Raw genomic sequence first — 16,892 nt, forward strand, 5'->3', positions numbered from 1 at the left:
GTAGCAAGATCAGTTTTGAATTATTTACCTTTGCAGAGGGTTTGTAATTAAATTCAGGGCAAGCATTCTCTTTTTATCATACTTTTCCTCCCCCATACTGCAACCACTTTGAGTTACCATCATGGCATTCTTGGAATCTGAGCTGTTTACAGGGAAGAAATCTGACCTTACCAAATGATACTTCATATGCCCACATGCAAAAGGAACCAGAAGACGCCAGATATTGTAAAAATTATGATATTACTTACTCTGTGTAATATTTTCGTTACATCTGGATATGTCTCATACTAATATTATGTCACTATTTCTGTGTGGGATATTTTAAAAGATTCTAGAAGAATGGAGTACCTCCCTATCACTATGTGCATTAAATATTAGTAGGTAGTAGATACAAAGATTGTACATCTTCATACTGTCATCAGGAATGACTTTTCTGTGCTTCTGCTAATCACCAATCCTGTGGTGATAACTTAGTATTGCTGTAAATTTGCAGGGTTTTTTTCATAACCTATACACTTTTGGGGCTGAGAATCTATGCTGTCGAAGATCATTGTAGTTGTACATACAGTTACATATTGTAGATTATTAATGTGCGAAATTATTAGTACGTGAGGAACTTTATACTTGTCTTTTACCATTTTCATTTTGAACACCGTAGATGGCTAGAAAGATTACTTTTCCCTCTAACTTTCTTCTCTCATTGTTTTTTCCTTTGTATAACTTTTTAAAATTCTGCAGCCATTTTAAACTAGCCCCTTTGTTCTGTGGTAGTTTTGTTTTATTGTTTCATTTTTGTCTGCAGTGATCTATCAAGATATTCTGATTTTTATTTGTTTCGAAAATATCAGTAATTGTACACTTCAAATTTTGATGGTTTTGGCTACAGAAAGCTCTATTGGTTTGCTTCCCTCTCAGCCTAAATATATGTTTTCTCTATGTAAAAGTTGCTGTTAAATGTGTGTGTAACACATGCCCTTGTGTGAAGGATGTAGGTTGGACTCCCATTGGCTTTCTCCAACCATTTAATACTTTTAGTCTCCAAGAAAGAAAGAAGAAAATAAGGTGATAATTTTGGAAGAATTGTATAATTTGTGATGGGTTTATGTGGTTGATGCTTGAGCATCAGAGAGATGACAAGATAACGTAAATGGCTTACAAAAAGTTGACCTTCAAAATTTCACAATGTTTTTCTATGAATGTAGTGCTCACCTTCATTCGTGTGGTTATAAAATTGGAGGGCGGGGAAGGGGGGCTTGCAGGCAAGATTTACCTTACAAGAAGCACCAATTTGCAGAACGGGAAAGGGAGTGCATTTACAAGTGAAACTGACATGAGAGACCTGTGTGCATCATAAAAAACTTTGTGGCTTGCAGAGTATGAAAGCAGTGGCAGATTACAAACTTAATAATTTTTAAAACTTTAGATTGCACAAAGCAGTATATCAATGGCAGTCAGTGAAAACCTCATAAGTCCATCTGTCTGTGAAAACTGGTAATTGCTGTAACCAGTGACTCCATAATCAAAGGAAGATTTGAAAGTGCTCAGATTTCTCTAATCTGTCAGTAACTGGACTTCTACTATACAGTTACACATGTAGCAACTTTCTGTATTGCTTTACATTATTTTTAAGAAACCATTTTATTTTTTAAGAAACTGTTTTTGCTTCAATTGCAGAATTTAATAAAATCGACTTATGAGGTTTTCATTGCATACCGTTGATATGACAAATGTACATTAATAAGGAAGAATGTAGCACATTTTACCAATAACTTTCCAAATTTTTGTACATGTGATAAATGGATATAGTCTATTCGACCCTTACACATTGTAAAATGTCCTTTTAACAGCATCTGCCCCCCCCCCCCCTGCCCCCCTCTTTTTTCCCCTCCCCCTCCCCTGTAGGTGTATAATTTCCAATATAAAATGAACATTTTTTTTTTTAATTATCCTGGCTGGCTTCTGTGCTTTCTCACCTTATAGTTATAAACATTGTTCAGTGCTCTCTCTTTTCAAATATTTAGTAATCCCTTTTTCTTCCCTACAGGAAGTGTTGTGAGAAGCCTCCTGCTCCATGGTGGTATGCTGTTGAAGAAGAGATGAAAGCAGGATACCTAACTGTGCTGAAGTTACTGAGCAAAAATCGTAAAGCTTATTCGATGCTCAGATGCAGTCCAAAGAAACACTGTGAATATCATCCCAATTTAATAGATGATGATAACATAAATACACATTCGGATCCCACTGCCATTGGAAATATGTGCTTGGGTGAAAAGACTGACTCAAATTGTGAAGACAACACATTTCTCAGTATTACAGATCTGCATGTTGAGAATGTAGAATATAGTGTGGAAGTAAAAACGACGTATGAAGTTGATGATGACAACAATGAATTTTTGGCAGATTCAAAACGTGACAATATCTGTGCCAGAGATCAGAGATTGTCAAATCGTGAATATAGTTTGCATAATAGCTGTTCAGATGAAAAATGTTTTCCTCACTCCCAAGGGCAAACTGTTGTACCATACCTGTCAGAAAACTCTCTTAGACTTTGGCGAGAGAAATATAACTTAAAAGAATGTTCTGTTCGCGTAAAGGACTGTGTTTCCAAGGACTTGCAAAACTCACTTTTCCCAGTTAAAGTTGATGTTCAGTGTACAGATTTATCTGATACCTCTGCCTTCGATACTACTAAATCGCCTTCTAAAGTGCATCAGGTTTCACTTGCGACACCTACAAGTGATTCTGGCATTAGCAGCACTGATGAAGAATTGAAAATTTGTGGGGGAAATGATGCAGAGGAGCTGAAGGAACATGCATTATCATGTTTGGGTTTTGTAGCTTCCAGCCGTTTGCTGTCATTAGAACAGTGTAGCAGCAGCAGGAGCTTTGAAAATTTTACTGAGGCCAGTTCCAAGAAATTGTGCAATGATGATATACCAAAGGATGAGTTTCTTGAATGCAACTGTTTGGAAAATTTGAAACACAAGTCATCCTTAACATTTCTGTCTGTAAAAAATAAAGTTAATTCCAGTGAGTACACGTCAGTTCTGCAGTTTCATCAGGAAATGGAAGACATCCTAAATAAATCTCACTGCTCTGATTTACTTCAGCTATATTATCACAATATGCAGGAAGTTTTCCCATGGTTTAATCCTAAATTTGCACGTGTTTCAAATAATCCTGTTTGTGAACATAACTCACAACCAAGTAAGAGGAGAAGAATCATTTCAGAAAAATCTAGCACCGATGATCATAATAGTTCAATGGAAGTGTCAATATTGGATGATTCTTTTCATGCTGTTCCTGATAAAATGTTAGGGAAATCCTTAGATGATTTCTACAGCGGGTATTCTGTCCAGGATAATAGAGTTTGTGTCCTTTGTAAAGGTGTTGGTGATGGGTTGCCCGCTGAAGAAGGCAGACTTTTGTACTGTGGACAGAATGAATGGGCACACACAAACTGTGCTCTGTGGTCAGCAGAAGTGTTTGAGGAAATAGATGGATCACTACAGAATGTTCACAGTGCAATGTCTCGAGGCCGTCAGATACGATGTGATCATTGTGGAAAAAGAGGTGCAAGTGTAGGATGTTGCACACGAAATTGTCCAGAAACCTTCCATTTCCCCTGTGCGAGGAAAGTGAATTGCACTTTTATGGATGACAAAAATGTTTTCTGCCCATCCCATGCAAAAGGTGCCACTGGTAAAGTTCTGCACAATGAATCAGATTTTGAAATATGCCGCCCAATTTATGTGGAACTAGACCGTAAAAAGAAGAAGTTTGCTGAACCTAAAAAGGTTAGGTTAATGATTGGTTCACTTTCAGTTGAAAATATAGGAGAATTTGTTAGTGAAGTTTCTGATACTCCAGAGGCTATTATACCAAATGGGTTTTCGTGTACAAGATTATTTTGGTCTTCGATAGAACCGTGGAGAATAGTTCGATATCACATTAAAACTGTGCTATGTAATAAAAATGTACCTCAGTCTCCTGACTGTGGAAAACACATGACAGTAGATCATAGTCAAGAAAGGCATGTAGTCGAGGAAAAACTTAATGAAATTTCCAAATGGAGACATGAAATTAAAACAAATGACACAAAGAATCTGAAAGATAACTCAAAATTATCTTCTAAAATTAACCAGAAGAAATTTTCCAAATTTAAAAGAAGAATTCCGTACCGCAAGTATCAGAATAAGCGAAAGTGTCATTCACTTGATGATAAAATTGTTTATCAGGTTGTCAATTACATGTTAGACATTGTGAGCAGTAAAGATGTTGATGAGAATTCACTTCATGACTCACAAAATGCAGCTGATCTTTTGCCTCCTGAACTAAAAGAAGCTATTTTTGAAGATCTGCCTCACGACCTTATAGATGGCATTTCAATGCAGGATATATTACCGAAGCTGATGGTATATGAAGAAATGGGGGCTATGGAGAAAAGTGATGGATTTTATGGGAATGATCCATCAGTGACAGAAAAAGAAATTAGTAGTACAGATGAGGCTAATCTCATAAATAATCACCATATGGGAAACACCAAAAAACCTGGTTTTCTAGAAGTGAGTGTGCAAGATCAAGATGATTTGTGCCACAAGAGCACTCTTTCAAAGCAAAAGTCTGCAGAGAATGCCGGTTTGAGTAAAAATAAAGTAAAACGAACCAAGAGAATGAAACTGAGAAGAACAAAACACAATAATGTTGTCGACATTACATCTGATGAACCTCCTAAAAGACGGAAACGAGCGTGTAGTACGACATGGAATTGTAAACGTGATGGTAACTACTCTTCGGCATACAAAAGACGGAAATTATCTCACACCGTTGGAAGGAGTGTGTGTGAAAATCCTTTTGTTGTTATTGTTGATTCAGATGCATCACATACTTTGCAGGAATTGCGCTTGCCAGAATGTGGTCACGTAACACTTTCAAGATCACCGCCGTCGGGTGTTTCATCTACTGCAACTGAGTCACCTGCAGAACTCAAGTGCGGAGTCGATGAGGAGTCGCCGTCGGACAGCAGTAAGGGGAAAGTCACACTCACAAAGGAAGAAGGGAAGGAAAACAAATTCCTACCTTGGAACAGCCGCCCACAAACACGATTCCTCCAGTTAGATGGTACTGTCGATCCCTTGAGTAGCAGTGGCAGTGAAGGTGGTCGATCTCCTCGTTCTGATGATGAAAAGCTGTCAGACTGTGCTTACGAAGCAAGTTCCTCATCATTGAGAAGTTGTGGCCAATGTCAACGTTGCAGTTCAGATTTTAATTCTGGAGGTAATTTTGGAGCTGTTTGTAACTGTAGCTCTAGCTCAAGCCAGGCGCACGGAAAGAGTTGGTACAAGACATATGATACTGAAGAAGAGCCAGTGCGCTGCACTCAGTGTCGCTGTACCTACAGGACAAAGAAAAGTTTTGAGCGCCATTTGTCAACATGCTGCAATGATTTTATGCTTTCGACAAGTGAAAGTGATTCAGAAAATACACGCTCTAGTGAGGAAGAATGCACCAAAAAGCAGCAGTTTGATACAACTGAATCTTGTTGTAATGTAGGTGAAAGTGTTCTGGGAGAGACTGATGCCACAGATTTGTCTATGCGGAGTGAAAGTGTTGAGTGCTCTGCTACACCTCCTCAGAACTCACCTGTACTTGAAAGACTGAAATTGAAGTCATCCTCGAAGTTTGAAGTTGAGAGTAATGTGGTCGACGGGGTGAGTACCCATACGTCGATTGTAGATACCGATCCGCATTATCAACAGCATCTGTGTCAGGGTAACAGCTACATCCAGGTTCAGTCGAGTCAGCATTCTAATGCACCAGCAGTAATAATGCAGCAGGTACCATCTCCAAGCGTTGTTCCTACATTTATTGAAGCTTTCCAGCAACAAACAGGACAGAACTTACAGCTGGTTGCAACTATTGATACACATTCTAATGGGTATAACAAACAACAGTTTGTCAGTGCAAATCCTTTAGTCTCAGGAAATTACCCTGTTCAGGCACCAGAAAGTTTTGTAAGGCTTCCCTTGATGCCAAATGTCCAGTCACCAGCTCCCCATTCTGCATTTCTTGGGACAGTACTTCCTCCCACACAGCAAAATGCGGTTCATTGTGTTTCGGCAGAGCAGACAATGATTGGTTGTACGCCATCTTTGGAAATGTATGGGACACAGCCAGGAGGAATGTATTTAGCTGGACAGCCTATGTATATTTCAAATTATGAGACAGTAGTCAGTAATACAGTTATGTCTTCGAGCCAACTTGTCTCTGCTGCTCTACCTGGTGTGGTTGCTGCGAGTAGCAGTTTTTCAGCAACTACGACACAAGTGTTTCAGGCTAGCAAATTAGGATCTGTAATTGAATTAACATTAGAACCTGTTGTGGAAGTCCAGCCAAGTTACCTTATTATTAACCAACAAACTCCTATTTCAAATTCCCCTGTTAGAAATACAGAGTATGTAAACTGCCCACCTTCGACTGTCAGCATGCAAGTGCCTTCGTATGATCACTCTTTCTTGCCAGTTCAACAAGTGTGCACAGAGGATCAAGCTGTTCAGTACCCTGAATCATCTAGCACGTGTACATCAGTTACGTTAAAGACAGTTATGAGAAGCGAGAATCGCAGGCGAACAATCCCTGAAATGACAAAGATTGTGACACCCAGATGTGCGAGCACCAGTGTTGATGTGGCCCCTGAAATGTCTAGTGTTGTGACTCCTAGGTGTGTAAACAGTGGTGGGCATACGTGCTTTGAAATGTCAAAGGTCATGACACCCAGATGTGTGAGCAATAATGGTAGCCCGATTTCTGAATTTCCAAAGATCATGACACCTAGACGTGTGAGCAGTAGTGTTGGCACAGATCATGAATTTCCAAAGATCATGACACCTAGACGTGGGAGCAGTAGTGTTAGCACAGATCATGAATTTCCAAAGATCATGACACCTAGATGTGTGAGCAGTAGTGTTAGCACAGATCATGAATTTCCAAAGATCATGACACCTAGACGTGTGAGCAGTAGTGCTAGCTCAGATCATGAATTTCCAAAGATCATGACACCTAGACGTGTGAGCAGTAGTGCTAGCACAGATCATGAATTTCCAAAGATCATGACACCTAGACGTGTGAGCAATAGTGTTAGCACAGATCATGAATTTCCAAAGATCATGACACCTAGACGTGTGAGCAATAGTGTTAGCACAGATCATGAATTTCCAAAGATCATGACACCTAGACGTGTGAGCAGTAGTGTTAGCACTGATCATGAATTTCCAAAGATCATGACACCTAGATGTGTGGGCAGTAGTGTTAGCATAAATCCTGAATTTCCAAAGATCGTAACACCTAAATGTGTGAGCACTGGTGTGAACACATCCTTTGATATGTCAAACGATACAAAACCTGAATTTCCAAAGATCATGACACCGAGATGTGCTAGCACAAAACCTGAATTTCCAAAGATCACGACACCAAGATGTGTTAGCACAAATTCTGAATTTCCAAAGATCATTACACCTAGACGTGTGAGCAACTTTGTTAACGCCGATTCTGAATTTCCGAAGATCATGACGCCCAGACGTGTGAGCAACTTTGTTAACGCCGATTCTGAATTTCCGAAGATCATGACGCCCAGACGTGTAAGCAACTTTGTTAACGCCGATTCTGAATTTCCGAAGATCATGACGCCCAGACGTGTGAGCAACTTTGTTAACGCCGATTCTGAATTTCCGAAGATCATGACGCCCAGACGTGTGAGCAACTTTGTTAACGCTGATTCTGAATTTCCGAAGATCATGACGCCCAGACGTGTGAGCAACTTTGTTAACGCCGATTCTGAATTTCCGAAGATAATGACACCCAGGCGCGTAAGCACTGGTGTCAACACGCCCTATGATAAAACAAAGATCATGAATCCTAGACTTGGTGCCCACACACGTTTTGAAATGGCAAGAATTATAACACCTAGATGTGTGACCAGTGGTGTTAACACGAGTCCTCCTGCGTCACCTGTCAGAAATGCTTGTGACAAATGTTCAGGCAAGTCACAGTCTGACCGTGAGGACTGCCTTATCCAAGCAGAGCAGCAGCTGTCTGAAAACAGTGGACATCAGATATTCTGCACATGTCTGCAATCTAATACCACTATCCTTACAAAGCGTGCAGAATCAGTGTCAACAAGAAAGAAAAACCAAATTTGCTGTTCATGTGTGTATTGCTATGCATTTGATGTTTGCTGTGCATGTAAGAAGCGCTGTGAGGCAGCAATAGGAGGACAAGTGCTGACGCATGTAGTAACGGAAGACGGAGCTCTCAGTTTTAATCAAAAATCTTCGGATATTCCAGCACATCTGACAAATAATCCTAGCGAATTGTGGGTAATCAATAGAGAACCGGACCACAGTCTAGAAGTTAGCACAGAATATAATGAACCAAAATGTATTGCTAATTTGCCAAATCGAGCAATTAGCTATAACCACAATCCTTCCTCTAAAGATCAACTTTGCAATAATGATACGTCCACGTTCAATACGTCAGCACCTACAGTCATCAGTAGACGCCCTGGACACAAAGTAACAGAATCTCCCTGCAAGAGGGAAACACTGTCACATGGAAAATACAAAAGATTGGCTACTAGACAAACCAGTCCAGTTAATGATAATTCAGTTGAAGAGCCAGATAAAGAAGGGAACGGCAGGTCAGTGTTACACATTACTGACGCAATCCCACCCTCTAAAACAGCTGTAAACAGACATAATAATATCAAAGTAAAAGCTAGTAATTTATCTGACAAATTATCTTCATCAAAACCTATTTTGCAAAAGCAGGGAAAGTTCAGTACATCTCTAACAAATGACGAAAGCCGTATTTTGAAACTGCAGAATGTTAATTTTGTTGATGTTGTGGAAAGTGATACCTTTGCAGAAGCTGTACTTGTGAACAGAGACGAGGAGGAGGATGTAGAGTGTACCTCTGGAATCAGCTTGGACCGTTCTCCGAAAAGAAAGCCTTCATCAGAATGTAACACTTCTGTCAGCAGCCCACAATATGATGAACAGAATGTGGCACGACTGCACACTCAGACAAATTGTCCAGAAGAGAGGAAATCCTTTTTCACATGCAACACTGTTCCACAAGTAATTGCTGATGTGTCTGTATATAGCAGTGACACTGAAAAAGAAAGAGCAGCATCTCCATTGCCAAAAGATGACTGTGATGGCAGTAGCTGTGGCGGTGGTGGTGGCAGTGGTGGTGGCGGCTGTGGCGGCGGCGGCGGCAGAAGTGCTACCAATAACAGGGGCAACTACATGGATGTCAGTGATGAAGATAATGCTGGTGATGCTTATAGCAGATTTGGAGCTCACAGTGATTGTAATACTGGTGGCAGTATTGAGAAAGACAGTAGGCCAGATATACGTGATTTGACTACTGAAAAGAATGTCGATGACAGTGGTACTAATGGTTACAATGATGAAGAGGATGACGATACCGAATGTTGTGAAGATGAGGACGAGGAGGAAGAGGAAGAAAATGGTGACAATGATTGTGACGAAGGTGACGAGGATGAGAATGAAGACGATAGTGGTGACGAGGATGATAATGGTGGTGATGACAGTAGGGACACATCACCAGTATACTGTAATGGAGAAAATTCTGAAGAAAAATCATCTTATATTATGTATGAAATCTGTTCTCAAGATGGTTTTTGTTGCACTTCAAAATCGTTTAGTGAGGCATGGCAGAAAGTGTTTGATGCTGTTCAGAATGCTCGAATTGTGAACAAAATGCCACCACTACCACAGAATCCATTTAGTTTGACGCAGAAAAGTTTACAGATTCTCGGCTTGAAGCATAATGCTGTTAGATATCTCGTTGAACAATTACCAGGAGTTGGTCGATGTGTGAAATACAAACCTCGTTACCACAAACAACGGACATCACGACCAGAGGATGACTTGGACACTTTGCCACCTCCTAATAAAAGTGGATGCATTAGGACTGAACCTTTTAAATCTCGAAGACCTTATGACATGTTCAGTTGGCTGGCCTCCAGCCACAGGAACCCTCCGAAATTTGTTCAACAAAATGACAGCGAGTTAATGAGCAACAGGTAGGTTTTGTGATATATTGTAGTGTCATGCATTTATGTAATTACTTAAGTAGTAATATGGTACTGAAAAAAATCCATTCTTCGTAGGTGGAATAAAAACAACAGAAAGAGTAAAAATAACAACTCACTATATAAAGTTCTGAGCAATAACGGAGGCACCAATAAGAAAAAAAGAAAGGGGGGTCATCCATTTGGACCAAGACACCCCCTCCACACCCCCCCCCCCCTCTCTCTCTCTCTCTCACGCATCTACACACACACACACACACACACACTCACTCACTCACTAGCATTGAAGGTGACATGCCCAAGAACTTAACTGTATGTTGAGTCGTCTGTATGTGCCTTGGTTATATGGCAAGAGGCTATCTTTACTCTTTCCAATGTTTAAATTCTATTTATTACAAATATGCTGTAATAGCAACTAAGTGTGAATTTATTAATCTATTGTATCTAACCAATTTATAATTTCATGATATCATCTACTGTTAAATTGGGGGGAGGGTGGGGTTGAGGGGGGGTTTCATCACATACACTGTAAAACAACTACTTCTATTAAGCAATAATATAGAAATAATTTTGACAGTAATGATATAATAACCTCTCTATTATTGTAACATAGCATGAGCAAACAGTGCATCTGGTACAGAAAAGGAAAAAAATGAAAATTGAATAGAGACCTAACAACTACCACTGGGATAAAAACACTGTGGGCTTTACAGATGTGTGTTGGTGTGTAAGAAGGCTTGTGCAGAGAAACTGTGAACACTCTCTTGTTATCCTATGATCCGTTTCTTGTTTTCTCTATAAACTGCAGAAATGGAAAATTTAGTTCATTTTGAAGCAATGTAGAATACTTATTTACATTCATAAGGATGAAAATAGTCATCACATTCACAGCGGCTTAGATGTGATAGGTACATAAAAGAAACGGTGAAACTTGATTTTCTCTTTGGGCCATTCCGTGACAAGTGGTCTAATTTTGGAAGTAGTTCACCCATGAACATCACTGATTTAGCTGAAATTTTTGTGTGAACATTCACACATGTTCCCAATGAACACACTTTTGCTAATATAATACTGGCAGAGATATAGTCATTTGTTTGACCCCATAGCACAGCTTTCAACAGAGTATCCCTGACTGTTTGGCAGTTTTGATGCATAGTCTCCAGCAACTTGAAAGAAACAAAACTTGGCCACCTTGTACAACTTTTTGCACTCTCTTAAGCAAAATAATAACACAAATTTTTGATCAGTTTTTATGTGGATAATGTGAAGCAAAGTAAGCTGGGGAAAAAAGGCCACTTGTGGAGAAATATGAATTTTTGCTTTTTATATCTCTGGATGTAATTATGGAATAAGCCTGAAATTTGCACATAATAACTTAGAATATAAAATTTCATTCCCCTACTGCTTTCCAATAGTTTACAAACTGAGGAAAACGTTGACATACATTGGAAAAAAACTGCCAACAATGGTTTTTTTTAGCCCATTCATCATTAGTTTTTACTCATTGCTGAGTGTCGTGACCTCATTTTCTCATTCATTCTTATGTAGTTGAAACTTTAGACAGATGTCTCCTTTCACAGCGATCTTTGGCCTTTCTTAATATGACGTGAAGCTGCAGGCTGTTAATCTTCTTCGCTTGATCCAACCATCTGTTCGCTGCTCTCCCACGTGGTCTCCTGCTGTCAATTTTTCCCTGCACGTTGGTCTTCTCTAAATTATCCCCTTTCCTTCTCAAGATGTACCCAAGGAACTGAAGGTATCTTTGGCTGAGACGAGAAGATAACCTTGTGATTTTAAATTCTTCTATTATTTGTTCTTTTTTGTGTCCACAATACATGTAGCATTTTCGCCAACACCACATCTCAAAGGCATCAATGCGGTTCTTATCACTACCTTTCACGGTCCAGATCTTGCATCCATATAAGAATACAGGAAACACCAATGCTTCTAACAAGCACATCTTCATTGTCTTGGATATTGCCCGATTCTGCCATATCTTAGTGAGTTTGACTATTGCGGCTCGGCCAGGAATGATTTTGTCTTCTTATCTCTTTATCACACTTTCCTTTGCAATTGATCAGAGCGCCTAGGTATACATAATCACTCACTATCTCCAGATTCCTTAAGCATCCTGTAAGTTGGTTTTGATCGATGCCTTGGTGATTTATAACCATTCTCCCCCCCCCCCCCCCCCATGTTTATCAATAGGTCAAGGTGTAGACTAATATCTCTCACTCCTGACTACAAAGTTCTTCCTCACGTCCTGCTATGACCTGTAGTATCATCTGCAAAGTATAAATTGTTAATTTTTCCGCTGCCAATTGAAATCCCAGCCATCCAGCACTCTCCTGATTACACTCTCTGCATAGATATTGTATAGCTGAAGTGACAGTATGCAACCTTATCTGACGCTGTTAGTCACATCAAAAAATTTCGAGTATTCACCATCTACTTTTATGGTTGCAGTACGAGGTGCATTCAAGTTCTAAGGCCTCCGATTTTTTTTCTCCGGACTGGAAAGAGATAGAAACATGCGCATTGTTTTAAAATGAGGCCGCGTTCATTGTCAATATGTCCCAGAGATGGCAGCACCGTACCGCAGATGGAATTTTACCGCCAGCGGCGAGAATGAGAACTGTTTTAAATACTTAAAATGGCGACGTTTTCCTTACTTGAACAGCATGCAATCATTCGTTTTCTGAATTTGCGTGGTGTGAAACCAATTGAAATTCATCGACAGTTGAAGGAGGTGATGGAGTTATGGATGTGTCGAAAGTGCGTTCGTGGGTGCAACAGTTTAATGAAGGCAGAACATCGTGTGTCAACAAACCGAAACAACCTCGGGCTCGCACAAGCCGGTCTGACGACATGATCGAGAAAGTGGAGAGAATTGTTTTGGGGGACCGCCGAATGACTGTTGAACAGATCGCCTCCAGAGTTGGCATATCTGTGGGTTCTGTGCACACAATCCTGCATGACAACCTGAAAATGCGAAAAGTGTCATCCAGGTGGGTGCCACGAATGCTGACAGATGACCACGTGGCTGCCCGTGTGGCATGTTGCCAAACAATGTTGACGCGCAACAACAGCATGAATGGGACTTTCTTTTCGTCGGTTGTGACAATGGATGAGATGTGGATGCCATTTTTCAATCCAGAAACAAAGCGCCAGTCAGCTCAATGGAAGCACACAGATTCACTGCCACCAAAAAAATTTCGGGTATCCGCCAGTGCTGAATAAATGATGGTGTCCATGTTCTGGGACAGCGAGGGCGTAATCCTTACCCATTGCGTTCCAAAGGGCAACTACGGTAACAGGTGCATCCTACAAAAATGTTTTGAAGAACAAATTCCTTCCTGCACTGCAACAGAAACGTCCGGGAAGGGCTGCGCGTGTGCTGTTTCACCAAGACAACGCACCCGCACATCGAGCTAACGTTACGCAACAGTTTCTTCGTGATAACAACTTTGAAGTGATTCCTCATGCTCCCTACTCACCTGACCTGGCTTCTAGTGACTTTTGGCTTTTTCCAACAATGAAAGACACTCTCCGTGGCCACACATTCACCAGCCGTGCTGCTATTGCCTCAGCGATTTTCCAGTGGTCAAAACAGACTCCTAAAGAAGCCTTCGCCGCTGCCATGGAATCATGGCGTCAGCATTGTGAAAAATGTGTACGTCTGCAGTGCGATTACGTCGAGAAGTAACGCCAGTTTCATCGATTTCGGGTGAGTAGTTAATTAGAAAAAAAAATCGGAGGCCTTAGAACTTGAATGCACCTCGTATGGCTATTATAAAGACCTCTTAGTAAGGATACCAGGTGTTTTGGAACCCCAGACTCGTTGAGCTAGACCATATATGCTTGATAATATTGAAATCGGGTGACTTGTTGACACGGGAGATGTGACAATTCATCCTCATGCTTAAAAACCAGGTCTGGATGATGTGAGCTGTGTAAAAAGGGATGCTGTCAACTTGGGACACAGCAACACCATTGAGGAACAACCATTGTACCATGGGATGGACAAGCAATCCTTGGGAGTAATGTGGCCTTGTAGATTACCCACAGGGCCCATGCAGTACCACAATATGGCTGCTCAAATCATCACCGAACCTCTGCCATGTTTCACTTTTGGGATATAAACTCAGTTAGAAGTTAGAAACAGTGCGAAGCAAGACTCGTAGAACCAAATGACTTTCTTCTGTTGCCCCATTGTCCAGGTTTTACAGCTTCAGCACGACGTTTTCCTGTTACATCCATTTGCGTCACTATGGAACTCCTTTAATTTTGTTTTGGTGCTGATATGGTTGATGAGTGTGACATTCAGTTCTGCAGCACTTTGCATGTGTTGTTCCCTTATTTTTTTTCACAATTCTCTTCAGTGGGTGTCTGTCACAATCGCTCAGCACACACTTCTGTCTGCATTGTGACTTAGCAGATGATGATTTTCCACTTTCATTATGTGTGGTATAAATCTTCTATATGGCGACTCTCGAAATGTGAGACATTTCAGGTACCTGGTTACAGAATCATCCACCATACTAGCACCAACAATTTGCCCATGTTTGAATTCACTTAGCTCTGAAATAATGCACTCACAACTACACAGTACACTGTTCTGAAAATGACTGACACTTGCAATGCATTGGGAACATTGCACAATGCTGTTCATGGTCAAATATAACAGCGAAACCTGAAGGCTTGATTGGTATCTGCATTTGCATTCAAGTGTGCATTTCTCTTCGTGTTTCCATATTTTTGTCCAACCCTTGTATATTTCCGATAATTATGCACTATATAATACTTGTGTGAAGAAGCAAGTGTGTACGTAATCACATCTCTCTTCAGTCCCCCATAGAGCACTACATGCTCCTACTTGGAACTGTGATAGCTGCGATGAGTAGAGATGACACATCGGGATGTCAAAAGAGTGAAACAGATAAAGAATCTTTGCCCTCAATGACCATAGCTACTGAAATATGTTTTTATCCAGTCAGTATTTGTTTGAGCACAGCATCCAAAGGGTGCACTGACAAAGACTGAAAATCTCAAGTGTGTCCAACTTTGTCACAGCAGGTATGTGTAAAAGTTACAAGAGTTTAAAAAAATTTCTTCTGAGATATGCAGATGTGCATGGAGTGGGTTGATCCCTTCTTCAAACATGGGAATCATCTTTCTGAGACTGGATATACTTATTCTTAGAGGTGGAATGCAACTGTTTTACTCTGTCTTTCATCTTTTTCTTCTTCTTCTTTCGAAAAATATTTTATTACCCTTTGAATTATTATTATTGCGTTCTTTCTTATTAACTTTTGTTCTGATAGGGGCAACACTATGCTTTGTATTACATGGTTTTTATATTTTCATGTGCTCTTTGATTCATGGTAGAAAGTTAATTGGTATTTTAAGATGCCAAGAATATTCCTGCCAGACAGCATGTGTAAATGTAATGTGTAATAAAGTAACTGAAATAGTGAATTATTGTTTGAATGTTGCATTAAACTTTGAAATAAAGGATAGCAGTTAGAGTGCACTTATTGCTGGAAGAAGCGCCAAAAAGTGATAGACATTCCCAGAATGATAGATTGTGTGGTAAAAGTGAGCTACTTTGTTTATTTGTATTTGCACATTGCATTACAATTGCAGGCAAAGTTAATTCACAGTTTAGATTTTGTGTCTTGAAAATCATTCACTGTTCCATACAACCTTTCTGCATTTTATTCCTTTAGGATGATTAGATTCTGTGTTAAAGAATTCAGTTTGGAGTACTCTTGAGTTGAGTGTTGGATACAAAAATGAAGGGGGATATCATTGTTTTCATTTAGCCCACACCAGGACTTTGTAATTTCCACATGATGTTATCATAATACAGTTTCATTTTTGAGTATTGAAATATCTTTAATTTCAGGCGTGCAACGAGCTCCAACCTGCCAATGGCTATGCGTTTCCGGCATTTGAAAGGAACAAACCCAAACAAAGCTGTTGGTGTTTACCAGTCCCATATTCATGGAAGAGGACTGTTTTGTCTTAGAGATATTGAATCTGGTGAGATGGTTATAGAGTATGCAGGTGAAGTCATTCGTTCAACTCTTACAGACAAGAGGGAGAAATTGTATGAATCTAAAGGCATCGGTTGTTACATGTTTAGAATTGATGATCAGTTAGTGGTGGATGCTACTATGCGTGGCAATGCAGCGAGGTTCATCAATCATTCCTGTGATGTAAGTAAAGTTTTCCAGTTTCATTTATTATATCTTTGTAAGCAATACGTATTGATGATTATAAAACCTTTTTATTTCTGTGTATCATTTAATACAGCTAAAATTTTGATATTGTCATACTTGTGGTCAAATAATGGTAAGAGATCTATTATTTCCAACAAATAAACTTACTTGCAACTATTCGCTGAAACAGGCATTGGATGTTAACGTCAAGAACTGATTTCTTAATTTTCTATTTTAATTTTGTCTTCCCCTCCCCTCCACCCCTTCCTCCTCTTATGAGAGGTATAGGTAAAAATGAGGAGATGGTTGAATGTATTGATGGTAAGAGTGTGACAAAAGGACTTAACATTTACATATTTACACCAGTGGGCAGCATGCATTGTATAAAGGGGATGGGGGTATGTGGTGTACCAGAATCATTTCTCCACATACTATTCCATTCATAGATAGTTTACGAGAATAACAGTTTTTGATACCCTTGTAATGAAAAGGATAGTTGCTACTCACCATATTGCTCTATATGCTGCAACACTATAATGGTGAGTAGCAAC

The 16,892-nt window shown here is 39.9% G+C and overlaps 1 protein-coding gene across 1 annotated transcript in view; it reads left to right on the top strand.

The window, feature by feature from the left end:
• LOC124722671 (histone-lysine N-methyltransferase trithorax-like) overlaps positions 1-16,892 on the top strand; it is a 226,929-nt gene that overhangs the window by 182,562 nt on the left and 27,475 nt on the right. The window contains exons 12-13 of the mRNA XM_047247815.1: positions 2,045-10,108; positions 16,026-16,338. Of these exons, the coding sequence (XP_047103771.1) occupies positions 2,045-10,108; positions 16,026-16,338 (8,377 nt within the window). The remainder of the gene's footprint in view (positions 1-2,044; positions 10,109-16,025; positions 16,339-16,892) is intronic.

The sequence above is a fragment of the Schistocerca piceifrons genome, chromosome X (assembly GCF_021461385.2).
Source record: "Schistocerca piceifrons isolate TAMUIC-IGC-003096 chromosome X, iqSchPice1.1, whole genome shotgun sequence".
Lineage (NCBI taxonomy): Eukaryota > Metazoa > Arthropoda > Insecta > Orthoptera > Acrididae > Schistocerca > Schistocerca piceifrons.